Genomic DNA, 24,109 nt, shown 5'->3' on the forward strand with positions numbered 1-24,109 from the left:
TCTTACCGGCCGGTCTGTGTGTAGAAGTGGTCCTCAAAGACTCGGAGAGCTGAACGGAGTCTCTTCTTCTCAGCTCGCGTCACCCTCAGCTGCTCCAGTAACTCTGACCTACAGTACAGTAGAAATGGTCAGGGACAGGACTGAATACATACAGCATGGCCTCAACACTTCACTTGCCCAAACCCAAATCAACCCCTATGCACTGGCGAGAGAAGTTACACCTGGGAGAGCATACCTTGATGCCTCGTGCAGTGTTGCCGTGGTGACACTGGGCGGCTGTAGACCTTTGATCTCCTCCAGAGGTGACACCAGGGGCATATTGGCCACTTCACTATGCGGCAGACGCAGTGACTCATCTGAAGACACACAACGCAGCGCTGTATGAGGTAGCCAGGTGCTGTCCTTCACACACTCTTCATCAGAACCCTCCTCTTCCTCCTGTAGGGAAACAGAGCACAGAGGCTGAGAGGTGTGTGTGTGTGTGTGTGTGTGTGTGTGTGTGTGTGTGTGTGTGTGTGTGTGTGTGTGTGTGTGTGTGTGTGTGTGTGTGAGAGAGAGAGAGAGACTCACTATGGTGGTGATGACAGGGATGGTGGTGGGTGAACACAGGAGCTGCTGTTTGACCTGGCGGTAGCGATCATAGAAAGGCTTCATCAGAGTCTTCTCCTGTCTGGTGCTCTGAAAACACACACATATATATGGGAGAAGAAAAAAAAAATCTAAACAATATGCAATTGTCATTGAGAAGCTACACAAAATAGGACATTTACAAGGAACACTAGGCAGTCTTACCGGTCGCCCATACAGGCTCTCAAAGTAGAGCAGACACTTCTGCAGGGAGACCTTCTCCACAGCCATCTGAGCTGGAGTCATCTCCTGCAAGAACACACCAGTGGTAATACAGTCAGACACCAGGCCAGAACCAAACTAATACACAACACCACAATTACACTGACAGAATAACACCCTCCGGTAGGTGGCATGCACACCACCCACAGCTTCCAAGTATATTACTAGCTAATGTCCAGTCTCGAGATAACAAGGTAGACGAAATTAAGGCAAAGGTTGCTTTCCAGAGAGACATCAGGGATTGTAACATACTCTGTTTCACGGAAACATGGCTCTCTTGGGACATGCTGTCGGAGTCGGTACAGCCACCGGGATTCTTTTTGCGTCGCGCCGACAGAAATAAACATCTCTCCGGGAAGAAGAAGGGCGGGGGTATATGTTTCATGCCTAACGACTCATGGTGTGATCATAACACCATACAGGAAATCAATTCCTTCTGTTCACCTGACTTAGAATTCCTCACAATCAAATGCCGACCGTATTATCTCCCAAAATAATTCTCGTCAGTTATTGTCACAGCTGTGTATATCATCCCTCAAACCGATACCACGACAGCCCTCAAGGAACTTCACTGGACTTTATGCAAACTGGAAACCATATATCCTGAGGCTGCATTTATTGTAGCTGGGGATTTTAACAAAGCAAATTTGAGAACGAGGCTACCTACATTTTATCAGCATATTGATTGTAGCACTCGCGCTGGCAAAACACTGGATCACTGCTACTCTAACTTCTGCTATGCATACAAAGCCCTCCCCTTTCGGCAAATATGACCACGACTCCATTTTGCTCCTCCCTTCCTATAGGCAGAAACTCAAACAGGACGTACCCGTGATAAGGACTATTCAACGCTGGTCTGAGCAATCGGAATCCACGCTTCAAGATTGTTTTGATTACGCGGACTGGGACATGTTCCGGGTAGCCTCAGAGAATAATATCGACTTATATACGCTGATTCGGTGAGTGAGTTTATAAGGAAGTGCATAGGAGATGTTGTACCCACTGTGACTTTTAAAACCTACCCTAACCAGAAACTGTGGCTAGATGGCGGCATTCGCGCAAAACTGAAAGCGCGAACCACTGCATTTAACCATGGCAAGGTGACTGGGAATATGGCCGAATACAAACAGTGTAGTTATTCCCTCTGCAAGGCAATCAAACAGGCAAAACGTCAGTACAGAGACAAAGTGGAGTCGCAACGGCTCAGACACGAGATGTATGTGGCAGGGTCTACAGACAATTACGAACTACACGTCTTGCTTCCAGACAAACTAAACACGCAACAGCGCCTCTTCAACCTCAGGAGGCTGAAGAAATGTGGCTTGTCACCTAAAACCTTCACAAACTTTTACAGATGCACAATTGAGAGCATCCTGTCAAGCTGTATCACCGCCTGGTACGGCAAATGCACCACCCACAACCGCAGGGCTCTCCAGAAGGTGGTGCTGTCTGCACAACACATCACTGGGGGCAAACTACCTGCCCTCCAGGACACCTACAGCACAGGAAGACCAAAAAGATCATCAAGGACAACAACCACCCGAGCCACTGCCTGTTCACCCAGCTACCATCCAGAAGGCAAGGTCAGTACAGGTGCATCAAAGCTGGGACCGAGAGACTGAAAAACAGCTTCTAGCTCAAGGCCATCAGACAGTTAAACAGCCATCACTAACATTGAGAGGCTGCTGCCAACATACAGACTCAAATCACTGGCCACTTTAATAAATGGAACACTAGTTACTTTAATAATGTTTACATATCTTGCATTACTCATCTCATATGTATATACTGTATTCTATACTATCTATTGCATCTTGCCTATCCTGCTCGGTCATTGCTCATCCATATTTGTATATTCTTATTCCATTCCTTTACTTAGATTTGTGTGTATTGGGCAGTTCTTAGATATTGGGCAGTTCTCAGATTACTTAGATATTGCTACACTGTCGGAACTAGAAGCACAAGCATTTTGTTACACTCACAATAACATCTGCTAACCATGTGTATGTGACCAATAACGTTTGATTTGATTTGAGCTAATCAAGAGTAGCCTAATCTTGGTAAGAGAATAGGTCCTTTCACAGCCTATACGTACATTTCCATCGCATTACCACTATGTGGGGTTTTACCTTGATGTTATCTGGCAGTCCCTCCTCCTCTCGTTTCTCCATCAGTCTCTTCATCAGGCTATCAACGGTCTCCTCCAGTGAGGGTTTGTTGTTACTGTTGTGGTAGTGTTCCATCGCCCCCTTGGGTTCACTTGTGGACCTGCATGTCCCTGTGTTTCCCCCTTTCTGCTGCTCTCTGAGCCCCTCTGCACACTGTTTCAGCTTCAGCTCTACAATGGTTCCATTTTATGATATAGAACAGCCATACAAATAGCAATATAGATTCAGAATACATGTCCTTCCTCCACAAAGAAAAAAACATAAAAATGGCATAAATAACAAATATAAACAACATTCTACAGCCACCAGGTGGTGTGTCTTGGTGTTACATTCAGCCTCTATTAACACAGGGGTTTCTAAACACATCTGATTGCACCTCGTCAAGGACTCACCTTTGAGCTGCTTTCGAGACTTGGCGAGGTCCCGCATCAGTCTGGACAGCTCAGGATGGGCAGTCCTATCATTGTGTGCTGGCTGTCACAGAAAAACAACACACACCTCATGAATATTACACAGAGAAAAAAGTATGTTCATCATACTGTATCTGGCAAACTATATCCTATCGTTATTATCAGTCCATAAACACTAGGTGGAGCCACACTAAATATATGCGCTAGACTGGATGAAGAAGTACAGCCCTGGAAAAGACAGAAGTGTAATGGTTGTAAACATCCAGTAGGTGAAGTCTTGTCCTTGAATCGGTCTACAGTTTTTCTCATTTGCGTACAAGCAATTTTTGGATCTGTGTTGAAACGCATCTATAGCAGAACAGCAATAATCAAATGCTTGAATACATTTACAGAACTTCTGATCATTGTCTTGCCTTAGTACCTGATTTGCATATCTTAGAACACCTTTCGCAAAACTTTAAACGTCATCAGTGGGGGAAAAAGAAATGTTAAGTGTTCACAGAATATAACACATTGTTTTCATCAGAAGAGAAATGTGTGTAATTGTGTTCACTGTCTCCGCAAACAATGTGCTTATTTTTTATAACGTTTTTTTAATCAGGAATAATATTTGATTTGATGTGTATGACATTTCTTGGTGAAATATGCATAAAAGGAGAGTAATTCCCCATAATGCTGCCCCTTTGTAGCTGAACTTTTTGAAAATCTACAACATTGTCGCAAAAAATGCTGGATTTCAGTTTCCAAAGGCTCTGTGCAGCTGGTATTGGGCTGACTGCGCTTTAGAAAAGGAAACTGAAGTCAAGTCTGCTTCTCAGCCCCAGACAGCTGAGACAGACAGAGAGGCAGAAAGAGAGGCAGAAAGAGAGTGAGATTTGAATCAGTCTAAACTGGCCTGGCATAGAGGGAGTAGAGATATGACTGTCTGTGGCTTTGATTCTCTCACAATACAGTCTTTATGAGACTGTCTGCACTAAAACCATCATCAGTCAAACCATGGATTCATTCAGAAACTAAAAGGTTGGGCTCTGGGCTATAATGGGGCTGTAAATAATGTTTCACGGTTTCACTGTCTCACCCTGTACTGTCTCTCTTGCTCAAAGTGCTCCTCGAAGCGTCTGATCCTCTTCCTCACGTTCTGGATGTGTCTGTTGAGCGTCGTGACCGATGGGGCCTTGTTAGCGCCCTCTGCTGGTTCAGTCCTCACTGTGTAGTGAGCCCTGAGGAGGAAGGGAGAGCTACAACGGTAAGTTCCCATGATTATCTATTACATACCGTACAAACACGTCCAGCACCACCACACACACACTAACGCAAAAAGCGAACACAAACACACAACACTTGGACACAGTCTCATACATCCTGATGTGTTGAAAGCAGGGTGGGGAGGGGGCCGTTTCAGGGTCCGTGTTGAAGCGGTGGCCCAAGCTGAGGTTGTGGCTGCGGGGGGACGGTACGGGACAGTCACCCACCGCAAGGCGCTGGAGGAGAGGACTGGGACTAGGGGTCATCAGACACTCACTGCTACTGCCCTCAGAGAGAGACAGGGAGGGCCTCTGGACCGGACTAGCTTCTGACAGAGAGGAGAGGGAGGAGGGAAAGAGACAACAGTGGTCAAAGTACATCAATTAAATGAAGACTAACAGGTTTGAAATTATATACAAGCTAGCCATGTACTTGTGCACCTGTCCTATTCACCCTCTGAATGGCACACATACATAATCCATGTCAAAATTGTCTCAAGGCTTAAAAATCCTTCTTGAACCTGTCTCCTCCCCTTCATCTACTCTGATTGAAGTGGATTTAACAATTGACATCAATAAGGTATCATAGTTTTCACCTGGACTCACCTGGTTCAGTCTATGTCAAAAACAACTGACTTCACTTCAGTCCTTCACTTTGGTCCTTTGTAGCTCAGTTGGTAGAGCATGGTGTTCACAACACAAGGGTAGTGGTTTTGATTCCTGGGAATACCCATATGTAAAATGGGTATACACACATGACTGTAAGTCACATTGGATAAAAGTGTCTGCTAAATGGCATATATTATATTATACACTGAGTGTATAAAACATTAGGAATTGCTCTTTCCATGACATAGACTGACCAGGTAAATCCAGGTGAAAGATATGATTCCTTATTGATGTCACTTGTTAAATCCACATCAATTAGTGTAGATGAAGGGGAGGAGACGGGTTAAAGAAGGATTCTTAAGACAATTGAGACATGGATTGTGTATGTGTGTCATTCAGAGGGTGAAGAATCTACAAGTCTCTACAAGACAAAAGATTTAAGTGCCTTTGAACGGGGTATGGTAGTAGGTGCCGGGCGCCCCGGTTTGAGCGTGTCAAGAACTGTAACGCTGCTGGGTTTTTCACGCTCAACAGTTTTCTGTGTATATCAATAATAGTCCACCACCCAAAGGACATCCAGCCAACTTGACACAACTGTGGGAAGCATTGGAGTCAACATGGGCCAGCATTCCTGTGTAACGCTTTCGACACCTTGTTGAGTCAATGCCCTGATGAATTGAGGCTGTTCTGATGGCAGAGGGGGGCTGCAACTCAATATTAGGAAGGTGTTGCCATAAGACTGATACTAACCATAAGACTGATACTAACCATGAGACTGATACTATCCATAAGACTGATACTAACCATAAGACTGATACTATCCATAAGACTGATACTATCCATAAGACTGATACTATCCATGAGACTGATACTATCCATGAGACTGATACTATCCATGAGACTGATACTATCCATGAGACTGATACTAACCATGAGACTGATACCAACCATAAGACTGATACCATCCATGAGACTGATACTATCCATAAGACTGATACTAACCATAAGACTGATACTAACCATAAGACTGATATCATCCATAAGACTGATACTATCCATGAGACTGATACTATCCATGAGACTGATACTATCCATGAGACTGATACTATCCATGAGACTGATACTATCCATGAGACTGATATCATCCATAAGACTGATACTAACCATAAGACTGATACTAACCATGAGACTGATATCATCCATGAGACTGATACTCATCCAAGAGACTGATACTATCCATGAGACTGATACTATCCATAAGACTGATACTATCCATGAGACTGATACTATCCATGAGACTGATACTATCCATAAGACTGATACTCATCCATGAGACTGATACTATCCATGAGACTGATACTAACCATAAGACTGATATCATCCATGAGACTGATACTATCCATGAGACTGATACTATCCATGAGACTGATACTATCCATGAGACTGATATCATCCATAAGACTGATATCATCCATAAGACTGATATCATCCATGAGACTGATATCATCCATGAAACTGATACTATCCATGAGACTGATACTATCCATAAGACTGATACTATCCATGAGACTGATACTATCCATGAGACTGATACTATCCATGAGACTGATACTATCCATGAGACTGATACTATCCATGAGACTGATACTAACCATAAGACTGATATCATCCATGAGACTGATACTATCCATGAGACTGATACTATCCATGAGACTGATACTATCCATGAGACTGATATCATCCATAAGACTGATACTATCCATGAGACTGATACTATCCATGAGACTGATACTATCCATGAGACTGATACTATCCATGAGACTGATACTATCCATAAGACTGATACTATCGATAAGACTGATACTATCCATAAGACTGATACTATCCATGAGACTGATACTATCCATGAGACTGATATCATCCATAAGACTGATACTATCCATGAGACTGATACTATCCATGAGACTGATACTATCCATGAGACTGATACTATCCATGAGACTGATATCATCCATGAGACTGATACTATCCATGAGACTGATACTATCCATGAGACTGATACTATCCATGAGACTGATACTATCCATGAGACTGATACTATCCATAAGACTGATACTATCGATAAGACTGATACTATCCATAAGACTGATACTATCCATGAGACTGATACTATCCATGAGACTGATATCATCCATAAGACTGATACTATCCATGAGACTGATACTATCCATGAGACTGATACTATCCATGAGACTGATACTATCCATGAGACTGATATCATCCATGAGACTGATACTATCCATGAGACTGATACTATCCATAAGACTGATACTATCCATAAGACTGATACTATCCATGAGACTGATACTATCCATGAGACTGATACTATCCATAAGACTGATACTATCCATGAGACTGATACTATCCATAAGACTGATACTATCCATGAAACTGATACTAACCATAAGACTGATATCATCCATGAGACTGATACTATCCATGAGACTGATATCATCCATAAGACTGATATCATCCATGAGACTGATACTATCCATGAGACTGATACTATCCATGAGACTGATATCATCCATGAGACTGATATCATCCATAAGACTGATACTATCCATAAGACTGATACTATCCATGAGACTGATACTATCCATGAGACTGATACTATCCATAAGACTGATATCATCCATGAGACTGATACTATCCATAAGACTGATACTATCCATGAGACTGATACTATCCATGAGACTGATACTATCCATGAGACTGATATCATCCATAAGACTGATATCATCCATAAGACTGATACTAACCATAAGACTGATACTAACCATAAGACTGATACTATCCATGAGATTGATACTAACCATAAGACTGATACTATCCATGAGACTGATATCATCCATAAGACTGATACTAACCATAAGACTGATACAATCCATGAGACTGATATCATCCATACGACTGATACTAACCATAAGACTGATATCATCCATAAGACTGATATCATCCATGAGACTGATACTATCCATGAGACTGATACTATCCATAAGACTGATACTATCCATGAAACTGATACTAACCATAAGACTGATATCATCCATGAGACTGATACTATCCATGAGACTGATATCATCCATAAGACTGATATCATCCATGAGACTGATACTATCCATGAGACTGATACTATCCATAAGACTGATACTATCCATGAGACTGATACTATCCATAAGACTGATACTATCCATAAGACTGATAGTATCCATGAGACTGATACTATCCATAAGACTGATACTATCCATAAGACTGATATCATCCATGAGACTGATACTATCCATGAGACTGATACTATCCATGAGACTGATACTATCCATGAGACTGATACTATCCATGAGACTGATACTATCCATGAGACTGATATCATCCATAAGACTGATATCATCCATAAGACTGATACTATCCATAAGACTGATACTATCCATGAGACTGATACTATCCATGAGACTGATACTATCCATAAGACTGATATCATCCATGAGACTGATACTATCCATGAGACTGATACTAACCATAAGACTGATACTATCCATGAGACTGATATCATCCATAAGACTGATATCATCCATGAGACTGATACTATCCATGAGACTGATACTATCCATAAGACTGATACTATCCATGAGACTGATACTATCCATGAGACTGATACTATCCATGAGACTGATATCATCCATAAGACTGATATCATCCATAAGACTGATACTAACCATAAGACTGATACTAACCATAAGACTGATACTATCCATGAGATTGATACTAACCATAAGACTGATACTATCCATGAGACTGATATCATCCATAAGACTGATACTAACCATAAGACTGATACAATCCATGAGACTGATATCATCCATACGACTGATACTAACCATAAGACTGATATCATCCATAAGACTGATATCATCCATGAGACTGATACTATCCATGAGACTGATACTATCCATGAGACTGATACTATCCATGAGACTGATACTAACCATAAGACTGATACTATCCATGAGACTGATATCATCCATAAGACTGATACTAACCATAAGACTGATACTATCGATAAGACTGATACTATCCATAAGACTGATACTATCCATGAGACTGATACTATCCATGAGACTGATATCATCCATAAGACTGATACTATCCATGAGACTGATACTATCCATGAGACTGATACTATCCATGAGACTGATACTATCCATGAGACTGATACTATCCATGAGACTGATATCATCCATAAGACTGATATCATCCATGAGACTGATACTATCCATGAGACTGATACTATCCATAAGACTGATACTATCCATAAGACTGATACTATCCATAAGACTGATACTATCCATGAGAATGATCCTATCCATAAGACTGATACTATCCATGAGACTGATACTATCCATAAGACTGATACTATCCATGAAACTGATAGTAACCATAAGACTGATATCATCCATGAGACTGATACTATCCATGAGACTGATATCATCCATAAGACTGATATCATCCATGAGACTGATACTATCCATGAGACTGATACTATCCATAAGACTGATACTATCCATGAGACTGATACTATCCATAAGACTGATACTATCCATAAGACTGATAGTATCCATGAGACTGATACTATCCATAAGACTGATACTATCCATAAGACTGATATCATCCATGAGACTGATACTATCCATGAGACTGATACTATCCATGAGACTGATACTATCCATAAGACTGATACTATCCATGAGACTGATACTATCCATGAGACTGATACTATCCATGAGACTGATATCATCCATAAGACTGATATCATCCATGAGACTGATACTATCCATAAGACTGATACTATCCATGAGACTGATACTATCCATGAGACTGATACTATCCATAAGACTGATATCATCCATGAGACTGATACTATCCATGAGACTGATACTAACCATAAGACTGATACTATCCATGAGACTGATATCATCCATAAGACTGATACTATCCATGAGACTGATACTATCCATGAGACTGATACTATCCATGAGACTGATACTATCCATAAGACTGATACTATCGATAAGACTGATACTATCCATAAGACTGATACTATCCATGAGACTGATACTATCCATGAGACTGATATCATCCATAAGACTGATACTATCCATGAGACTGATACTATCCATGAGACTGATACTATCCATGAGACTGATACTATCCATGAGACTGATATCATCCATGAGACTGATACTATCCATGAGACTGATACTATCCATAAGACTGATACTATCCATAAGACTGATACTATCCATAAGACTGATACTATCCATGAGAATGATCCTATCCATAAGACTGATACTATCCATGAGACTGATACTATCCATAAGACTGATACTATCCATGAAACTGATACTAACCATAAGACTGATATCATCCATGAGACTGATACTATCCATGAGACTGATATCATCCATAAGACTGATATCATCCATGAGACTGATACTATCCATGAGACTGATACTATCCATAAGACTGATACTATCCATGAGACTGATACTATCCATAAGACTGATACTATCCATAAGACTGATAGTATCCATGAGACTGATACTATCCATAAGACTGATACTATCCATAAGACTGATATCATCCATGAGACTGATACTATCCATGAGACTGATACTATCCATGAGACTGATACTATCCATGAGACTGATACTATCCATGAGACTGATATCATCCATAAGACTGATATCATCCATAAGACTGATACTATCCATAAGACTGATACTATCCATGAGACTGATACTATCCATGAGACTGATACTATCCATAAGACTGATATCATCCATGAGACTGATACTATCCATGAGACTGATACTAACCATAAGACTGATACTATCCATGAGACTGATATCATCCATAAGACTGATATCATCCATGAGACTGATACTATCCATGAGACTGATACTATCCATAAGACTGATACTATCCATGAGACTGATACTATCCATGAGACTGATACTATCCATGAGACTGATATCATCCATGAGACTGATATCATCCATGAGACTGATACTAACCATAAGACTGATACTAACCATAAGACTGATACTAACCATAAGACTGATACTATCCATGAGATTGATACTAACCATAAGACTGATACTATCCATGAGACTGATATCATCCATAAGACTGATACTAACCATAAGACTGATACAATCCATGAGACTGATATCATCCATACGACTGATACTAACCATAAGACTGATATCATCCATAAGACTGATATCATCCATAAGACTGATGTCATCCATGAGACTGATACTATCCATGAGACTGATACTATCCATAAGACTGATACTATCCATGAAACTGATACTAACCATAAGACTGATATCATCCATGAGACTGATACTATCCATGAGACTGATATCATCCATAAGACTGATATCATCCATGAGACTGATACTATCCATGAGACTGATACTATCCATAAGACTGATACTATCCATGAGACTGATACTATCCATAAGACTGATACTATCCATAAGACTGATAGTATCCATGAGACTGATACTATCCATAAGACTGATACTATCCATAAGACTGATATCATCCATGAGACTGATACTATCCATGAGACTGATACTATCCATGAGACTGATACTATCCATGAGACTGATACTATCGATGAGACTGATACTATCCATGAGACTGATATCATCCATAAGACTGATATCATCCATAAGACTGATACTATCCATAAGACTGATACTATCCATGAGACTGATACTATCCATGAGACTGATACTATCCATAAGACTGATATCATCCATGAGACTGATACTATCCATGAGACTGATACTAACCATAAGACTGATACTATCCATGAGACTGATATCATCCATAAGACTGATATCATCCATGAGACTGATACTATCCATGAGACTGATACTATCCATAAGACTGATACTATCCATGAGACTGATACTATCCATGAGACTGATACTATCCATGAGACTGATATCATCCATAAGACTGATATCATCCATAAGACTGATACTAACCATAAGACTGATACTAACCATAAGACTGATACTATCCATGAGATTGATACTAACCATAAGACTGATACTATCCATGAGACTGATATCATCCATAAGACTGATACTAACCATAAGACTGATACAATCCATGAGACTGATATCATCCATACGACTGATACTAACCATAAGACTGATATCATCCATAAGACTGATATCATCCATGAGACTGATACTATCCATGAGACTGATACTATCCATGAGACTGATACTATCCATGAGACTGATACTAACCATAAGACTGATACTATCCATGAGACTGATATCATCCATAAGACTGATACTAACCATAAGACTGATACTATCGATAAGACTGATACTATCCATAAGACTGATACTATCCATGAGACTGATACTATCCATGAGACTGATATCATCCATAAGACTGATATCATCCATGAGACTGATACTATCCATAAGACTGATACTATCCATGAGACTGATACTATCCATGAGATTGATACTAACCATAAGACTGATACTATCCATGAGACTGATATCATCCATAAGACTGATACTAACCATAAGACTGATACAATCCATGAGACTGATATCATCCATACGACTGATACTAACCATAAGACTGATACTAACCATGAGACTGATATCATCCATAAGACTGATACTAACCATAAGACTGATACTATCCATGAGACTGATACTATCCATGAGACTGATACTATCCATGAGACTGATATCATCCATAAGACTGATACTAACCATAAGACTGATACTAACCATAAGACTGATACTATCCATGAGACTGATATCATCCATAAGACTGATATCATCCATGAGACTGATACTATCCATGAGACTGATATCATCCATAAGACTGATATCATCCATGAGACTGATACTATCCATGAGACTGATACTATCCATAAGACTGATACTATCCATGAGACTGATACTATCCATAAGACTGATACTATCCATGAGACTGATATCATCCATAAGACTGATATCATCCATGAGACTGATACTATCCATGAGACTGATATCATCCATAAGACTGATATCATCCATGAGACTGATACTATCCATGAGACTGATACTATCCATAAGACTGATACTATCCATGAGACTGATACTATCCATAAGACTGATACTATCCATAAGACTGATACTATCCATGAGACTGATACTATCCATAAGACTGATACTATCCATAAGACTGATATCATCCATGAGACTGATACTATCCATGAGACTGATACTATCCATAAGACTGATACTATCCATGAGACTGATACTATCCATAAGACTGATACTATCCATGAGACTGATACTATCCATGAGACTGATACTATCCATAAGACTGATATCATCCATGAGACTGATACTATCCATAAGACTGATACTATCCATAAGACTGATACTATCCATGAGACTGATATCATCCATAAGACTGATATCATCCATAAGACTGATATCATTCATGAAACTGATACTATCCATGAGACTGATACTATCCATAAGACTGATACTATCCATGAGACTGATACTATCCATGAGACTGATACTATCCATGAGACTGATACTATCCATGAGACTGATACTATCCATGAGACTGATACTAACCATAAGACTGATATCATCCATGAGACTGATACTATCCATAAGACTGATACTATCCATGAGACTGATACTATCCATGAGACTGATATCATCCATAAGACTGATACTAACCATAAGACTGATACTAACCATAAGACTGATACTATCCATGAGACTGATATCATCCATAAGACTGATATCATCCATGAGACTGATACTATCCATGAGACTGATATCATCCATAAGACTGATATCATCCACGAGACTGATACTATCCATGAGACTGATACTATCCATAAGACTGATACTATCCATGAGACTGATACTATCCATAAGACTGATACTATCCATAAGACTGATACTATCCATGAGACTGATATCATCCATAAGACTGATATCATCCATAAGACTGATACTAACCATAAGACTGATACTAACCATAAGACTGATACTATCCATGAGATTGATACTAACCATAAGACTGATACTATCCATGAGACTGATATCATCCATAAGACTGATACTAACCATAAGACTGATACAATCCATGAGACTGATATCATCCATACGACTGATACTAACCATAAGACTGATATCATCCATAAGACTGATATCATCCATGAGACTGATACTATCCATGAGACTGATACTATCCATGAGACTGATACTATCCATGAGACTGATACTAACCATAAGACTGATACTATCCATGAGACTGATATCATCCATAAGACTGATACTAACCATAAGACTGATACTATCGATAAGACTGATACTATCCATAAGACTGATACTATCCATGAGACTGATACTATCCATGAGACTGATATCATCCATAAGACTGATATCATCCATGAGACTGATACTATCCATAAGACTGATACTATCCATGAGACTGATACTATCCATGAGATTGATACTAACCATAAGACTGATACTATCCATGAGACTGATATCATCCATAAGACTGATACTAACCATAAGACTGATACAATCCATGAGACTGATATCATCCATACGACTGATACTAACCATAAGACTGATACTAACCATGAGACTGATATCATCCATAAGACTGATACTAACCATAAGACTGATACTATCCATGAGACTGATACTATCCATGAGACTGATACTATCCATGAGACTGATATCATCCATAAGACTGATACTAACCATAAGACTGATACTAACCATAAGACTGATACTATCCATGAGACTGATATCATCCATAAGACTGATATCATCCATGAGACTGATACTATCCATGAGACTGATATCATCCATAAGACTGATATCATCCATGAGACTGATACTATCCATGAGACTGATACTATCCATAAGACTGATACTATCCATGAGACTGATACTATCCATAAGACTGATACTATCCATGAGACTGATATCATCCATAAGACTGATATCATCCATGAGACTGATACTATCCATGAGACTGATATCATCCATAAGACTGATATCATCCATGAGACTGATACTATCCATGAGACTGATACTATCCATAAGACTGATACTATCCATGAGACTGATACTATCCATAAGACTGATACTATCCATAAGACTGATACTATCCATGAGACTGATACTATCCATAAGACTGATACTATCCATAAGACTGATATCATCCATGAGACTGATACTATCCATGAGACTGATACTATCCATAAGACTGATACTATCCATGAGACTGATACTATCCATAAGACTGATACTATCCATGAGACTGATACTATCCATGAGACTGATACTATCCATAAGACTGATATCATCCATGAGACTGATACTATCCATAAGACTGATACTATCCATAAGACTGATACTATCCATGAGACTGATATCATCCATAAGACTGATATCATCCATAAGACTGATATCATTCATGAAACTGATACTATCCATGAGACTGATACTATCCATAAGACTGATACTATCCATGAGACTGATACTATCCATGAGACTGATACTATCCATGAGACTGATACTATCCATGAGACTGATACTATCCATGAGACTGATACTAACCATAAGACTGATATCATCCATGAGACTGATACTATCCATAAGACTGATACTATCCATGAGACTGATACTATCCATGAGACTGATATCATCCATAAGACTGATACTAACCATAAGACTGATACTAACCATAAGACTGATACTATCCATGAGACTGATATCATCCATAAGACTGATATCATCCATGAGACTGATACTATCCATGAGACTGATATCATCCATAAGACTGATATCATCCACGAGACTGATACTATCCATGAGACTGATACTATCCATAAGACTGATACTATCCATGAGACTGATACTATCCATAAGACTGATACTATCCATAAGACTGATACTATCCATGAGACTGATACTATCCATAAGACTGATACTATCCATAAGACTGATATCATCCATGAGACTGATACTATCCATGAGACTGATACTATCCATAAGACTGATACTATCCATGAGACTGATATCATCCATGAGACTGATACTATCCATGAGACTGATACTATCCATAAGACTGATACTATCCATAAGACTGATACTATCCATAAGACTGATACTATCCATGAGACTGATACTATCCATAAGACTGATACTATCCATGAGACTGATACTATCCATAAGACTGATACTATCCATGAAACTGATACTAACCATAAGACTGATATCATCCATGAGACTGATACTATCCATGAGACTGATATCATCCATAAGACTGATATCATCCATGAGACTGATACTATCCATGAGACTGATACTATCCATATGACTGATACTATCCATGAGACTGATACTATCCATGAGACTGATACTATCCATAAGACTGATATCATCCATGAGACTGATACTATCCATAAGACTGATACTATCCATAAGACTGATACTATCCATGAGACTGATATCATCCATAAGACTGATATCATCCAAAAGACTGATATCATTCATGAAACTGATACTATCCATGAGACTGATACTATCCATAAGACTGATACTATCCATGAGACCGATACTATCCATGAGACTGATACTATCCATGAGACTGATACTATCCATGAGACTGATACTAACCATAAGACTGATATCATCCATGAGACTGATACTATCCATGAGACTGATACTATCCATGAGACTTATACTATCCATGAGACTGATATCATCCATAAGACTGATACTATCCATGAGACTGATACTATCCATGAGACTGATACTATCCATGAGACTGATACTATCGATGAGACTGATACTATCCATAAGACTGATACTATCGATAAGACTGATACTATCCATAAGACTGATACTATCCATGAGACTGATACTATCCATGAGACTGATATCATCCATAAGACTGATACTATCCATGAGACTGATACTATCCATGAGACTGATACTATCCATGAGACTGATACTATCCATGAGACTGATATCATCCATAAGACTGATATCATCCATGAGACTGATACTATCCATGAGACTGATACTATCCATAAGACTGATACTATCCATGAGACTGATACTATCCATAAGACTGATACTATCCATGAGACTGATACTATCCATAAGACTGATACTATCCATGAGACTGATACTATCCATAAGACTGATACTATCCATGAGACTGATACTATCCATAAGACTGATATCATCCATGAGACTGATACTATCCATGAGACTGATATCATCCATAAGACTGATATAATCCATGAGACTGATACTATCCATGAGACTGATACTATCCATAAGACTGATACTATCCATGAGACTGATACTATCCATAAGACTGATACTATCCATAAGACTGATACTATCCATGAGACTGATACTATCCATAAGACTGATACTATCCATAAGACTGATATCATCCATGAGACTGATACTATCCATGAGACTGATACTATCCATGAGACTGATACTATCCATGAGACTGATACTATCCATGAGACTGATACTATCCATGAGACTGATACTATCCATGAGACTGATATCATCCATGAGACTGATATCATCCATGAGACTGATACTATCCATAAGACTGATACTATCCATGAGACTGATACTATCCATGAGACTGATACTATCCATGAGACTGATACTATCCAGAGACTGATACTATCCATGAGACTGATACTATCCATGAGACTGATACTATCCATAGACTGATACATCCATGAGACTGATACTATCCATGAGACTGATACTATCCATAAGACTGATACTATCCATAAGACTGATACTATCCATGAGACTGATACTATCCATGAGACTGATACTATCCATGAGACTGATACTATCCATAAGACTGACACGATCCATGAGACTGATACTATCCATAAGACTGATACTATCCATAAGACTGATACTATCCATGAGACTGATACTATCCATAAGACTGATACTATCCATAAGACTGATATCATCCATGAGACTGATACTATCCATGAGACTGATACTATCCATGAGACTGATACTATCCATGAGACTGATACTATCCATGAGACTGATACTATCCATGAGACTGATACTATCCATGAGACTGATATCATCCATAAGACTGATATCATCCATGAGACTGATACTATCCATGAGACTGATACTAACCATAAGACTGATATCATCCATGAGACTGATACTATCCATAAGACTGATACTATCCATAAGACTGATATCATCCATGAGACTGATACTATCCATGAGACTGATACTATCCATAAGACTGATACTATCCATGAGACTGATACTATCCATGAGACTGATACTATCCATGAGACTGATATCATCCATAAGACTGATATCATCCATAAGACTGATACTATCCATAAGACTGATACTAACCATAAGACTGATACTATCCATGAGACTGATACTAACCATAAGACTGATACTATCCATGAGACTGATATCATCCATAAGACTGATACTAACCATAAGACTGATACTATCCATGAGACTGATACATCCATAAGACTGATACTATCCATAAGACTGATACTATCCATGAGACTGATACTATCCATGAGACTGATACTATCCATGAGACTGATACTCATCCATAAGACTGATACTATCCATAAGACTGATACTATCCATAAGACTGATACTATCCATGAGACTGATATCATCCATAAGACTGATATCATCCATGAGACTGATACTATCCATGAGACTGATACTATCCATAAGACTGATATCATCCATGAGACTGATACTATCCATGAGACTGATACTATCCATAAGACTGATACTATCCATGAGACTGATACTATCCATAAGACTGATACTATCCATAAGACTGATACTATCCATGAGACTGATACTATCCATAAGACTGATACTATCCATAAGACTGATATCATCCATGAGACTGATACTATCCATGAGACTGATACTATCCATAAGACTGATACTATCCATGAGACTGATACTATCCATGAGACTGATACTATCCATGAGACTGATATCATCCATAAGACTGATATCATCCATGAGACTGATACTATCCATAAGACTGATACTATCCATAAGACTGATACTATCCATGAGACTGATACTATCCATGAGACTGATACTATCCATAAGACTGATACTATCCATGAGACTGATACTATCCATAAGACTGATACTATCCATGAGACTGATACTATCCATAAGACTGATATCATCCATGAGACTGATACTATCCATGAGACTGATATCATCCATAAGACTGATATCATCCATGAGACTGATACTATCCATGAGACTGATACTATCCATAAGACTGATACTATCCATGAGACTGATACTATCCATAAGACTGATACTATCCATAAGACTGATACTATCCATGAGACTGATACTATCCATAAGACTGATACTATCCATAAGACTGATACTATCCATGAGACTGATACTATCCATAAGACTGATACTATCCATAAGACTGATATCATCCATGAGACTGATACTATCCATGAGACTGATACTATCCATGAGACTGATACTATCCATGAGACTGATACTATCCATGAGACTGATACTATCCATAAGACTGATATCATCCATGAGACTGATACTATCCATGAGACTGATACTAACCATAAGACTGATACTATCCATGAGACTGATATCATCCATAAGACTGATATCATCCATGAGACTGATACTATCCATGAGACTGATACTAACCATAAGACTGATATCATCCATGAGACTGATACTATCCATAAGACTGATACTATCCATAAGACTGATATCATCCATGAGACTGATACTATCCATGAGACTGATACTATCCATAAGACTGATACTATCCATGAGACTGATACTATCCATGAGACTGATACTATCCATGAGACTGATATCATCCATAAGACTGATATCATCCATGAGACTGATACTATCCATAAGACTGATACTATCCATGAGACTGATACTATCCATGAGACTGATACTATCCATAAGACTGATACTATCCATGAGACTGATATCATCCATGAGACTGATACTAACCATAAGACTGATACTAACCATGAGACTGATATCATCCATGAGACTGATACTATCCATAAGACTGATACTATCCATAAGACTGATACTATCCATGAGACTGATACTATCCATGAGACTGATACTATCCATGAGACTGATATCATCCATAAGACTGATACTAACCATAAGACTGATACTAACCATAAGACTGATACTATCCATGAGACTGATACTATCCATGAGACTGATACTATCCATGAGACTGATACTATCCATAAGACTGATATCATCCATGAGACTGATACTATCCATAAGACTGATACTATCCATAAGACTGATATCATCCATGAGACTGATACTATCCATGAGACTGATACTATCCATGAGACTGATACTATCCATAAGACTGATACTATCCATGAGACTGATACTATCCATGAGACTGATACTATCCATGAGACTGATATCATCCATAAGACTGATATCATCCATGAGACTGATACTATCCATGAGACTGATACTAACCATAAGACTGATATCATCCATGAGACTGATACTATCCATAAGACTGATACTATCCATGAGACTGATACTATCCATGAGACTGATACTATCCATGAGACTGATACTATCCATGAGACTGATATCATCCATGAGACTGATACTATCCATGAGACTGATACTAACCATAAGACTGATACTATCCATGAGACTGATACTATCCATGAGACTGATACTATCCATGAGACTGATACTATCCATAAGACTGATACTATCCATAAGACTGATACTATCCATAAGACTGATACTATCCATAAGACTGATACTATCCATGAGACTGATACTATCCATAAGACTGATACTATCCATAAGACTGATATCATCCATGAGACTGATACTATCCATGAGACTGATACTATCCATAAGACTGATACTATCCATGAGACTGATACTATCCATGAGACTGATACTATCCATGAGACTGATACTATCCATGAGACTGATATCATCCATAAGACTGATATCATCCATGAGACTGATACTATCCATGAGACTGATACTAACCATAAGACTGATATCATCCATGAGACTGATACTATCCATAAGACTGATACTATCCATAAGACTGATATCATCCATGAGACTGATACTATCCATGAGACTGATACTATCCATAAGACTGATACTATCCATGAGACTGATACTATCCATGAGACTGATACTATCCATGAGACTGATATCATCCATAAGACTGATATCATCCATAAGACTGATACTAACCATAAGACTGATACTAACCATAAGACTGATACTATCCATGAGATGATACTAACCATAAGACTGATACTATCCATGAGACTGATATCATCCATAAGACTGATACTAACCATAAGACTGATACTAACCATGAGACTGATATCATCCATAAGACTGATACTAACCATAAGACTGATACTATCCATGAGACTGATACTATCCATGAGACTGATACTATCCATGAGACTGATACTATCCATGAGACTGATATCATCCATAAGACTGATACTAACCATAAGACTGATACTAACCATAAGACTGATACTATCCATGAGACTGATATCATCCATAAGACTGATATCATCCATGAGACTGATACTATCCATGAGACTGATATCATCCATAAGACTGATATCATCCATGAGACTGATACTATCCATGAGACTGATACTATCCATAAGACTGATACTATCCATGAGACTGATACTATCCATAAGACTGATACTATCCATAAGACTGATACTATCCATGAGACTGATACTATCCATAAGACTGATACTATCCATAAGACTGATATCATCCATGAGACTGATACTATCCATGAGACTGATACTATCCATAAGACTGATACTATCCATGAGACTGATACTATCCATGAGACTGATACTATCCATGAGACTGATATCATCCATAAGACTGATATCATCCATGAGACTGATACTATCCATGAGACTGATACTATCCATGAGACTGATACTATCCATGAGACTGATACTATCCATGAGACTGATATCATCCATAAGACTGATATCATCCATGAGACTGATACTATCCATGAGACTGATACTAACCATAAGACTGATATCATCCATGAGACTGATACTATCCATAAGACTGATACTATCCATAAGACTGATATCATCCATGAGACTGATACTATCCATGAGACTGATACTATCCATGAGACTGATACTATCCATAAGACTGATACTATCCATGAGACTGATACTATCCATGAGACTGATACTATCCATGAGACTGATATCATCCATAAGACTGATATCATCCATGAGACTGATACTATCCATAAGACTGATACTATCCATGAGACTGATACTATCCATGAGACTGATACTATCCATAAGACTGATATCATCCATGAGACTGATACTATCCATGAGACTGATACTAACCATAAGACTGATACTATCCATGAGACTGATATCATCCATAAGACTGATATCATCCATGAGACTGATACTATCCATGAGACTGATACTAACCATAAGACTGATATCATCCATGAGACTGATACTATCCATAAGACTGATACTATCCATAAGACTGATACTATCCATAAGACTGATACTATCCATAAGACTGATATCATCCATGAGACTGATACTATCCATGAGACTGATACTATCCATAAGACTGATACTATCCATGAGACTGATACTATCCATGAGACTGATACTATCCATAAGACTGATATCATCCATGAGACTGATACTATCCATGAGACTGATACTATCCATGAGACTGATACTATCCATAAGACTGATACTATCCATGAGACTGATACTATCCATGAGACTGATACTATCCATGAGACTGATATCATCCATAAGACTGATATCATCCATGAGACTGATACTATCCATAAGACTGATACTATCCATGAGACTGATACTATCCATGAGACTGATACTATCCATAAGACTGATATCATCCATGAGACTGATAATATCCATGAGACATACTAACCATAAGACTGATACTATCCATGAGACTGATATCATCCATAAGACTGATATCATCCATGAGACTGATACTATCCATAAGACTGATACTATCCATGAGACTGATACTATCCATGAGACTGATACTATCCATAAGACTGATATCATCCATGAGACTGATACTATCCATGAGACTGATACTAACCATAAGACTGATACTATCCATGAGACTGATATCATCCATAAGACTGATATCATCCATGAGACTGATACTATCCATGAGACTGATACTAACCATAAGACTGATATCATCCATGAGACTGATACTATCCATAAGACTGATACTATCCATAAGACTGATATCATCCATGAGACTGATACTATCCATGAGACTGATACTATCCATAAGACTGATACTATCCATGAGACTGATACTATCCATGAGACTGATACTATCCATGAGACTGATATCATCCATAAGACTGATATCATCCATAAGACTGATACTAACCATAAGACTGATACTAACCATAAGACTGATACTATCCATGAGACTGATACTATCCATGAGACTGATACTATCCATGAGACTGATATCATCCATAAGACTGA

The 24,109-nt window shown here is 38.6% G+C and overlaps 1 protein-coding gene across 1 annotated transcript in view; it reads right to left on the reverse strand.

The window, feature by feature from the left end:
- LOC106577150 (protein FAM13A) overlaps window positions 1-24,109 on the reverse strand; it is a 74,427-nt gene that overhangs the window by 1,382 nt on the left and 48,936 nt on the right. Inside the window, exons 12-19 of the mRNA XM_082964814.1 lie at window positions 4,787-5,000; window positions 4,506-4,647; window positions 3,410-3,491; window positions 2,979-3,187; window positions 793-876; window positions 571-678; window positions 236-438; window positions 7-108 (exon numbers count right to left, since the gene is read on the reverse strand). Coding sequence (XP_082820940.1) covers window positions 7-108; window positions 236-438; window positions 571-678; window positions 793-876; window positions 2,979-3,187; window positions 3,410-3,491; window positions 4,506-4,647; window positions 4,787-5,000 — 1,144 coding nt within the window. The remainder of the gene's footprint in view (window positions 1-6; window positions 109-235; window positions 439-570; window positions 679-792; window positions 877-2,978; window positions 3,188-3,409; window positions 3,492-4,505; window positions 4,648-4,786; window positions 5,001-24,109) is intronic.

This window comes from Salmo salar, chromosome 18 (genome assembly GCF_965601325.2).
Source record: "Salmo salar chromosome 18, fSalSal1, whole genome shotgun sequence".
NCBI lineage: Eukaryota > Metazoa > Chordata > Actinopteri > Salmoniformes > Salmonidae > Salmo > Salmo salar.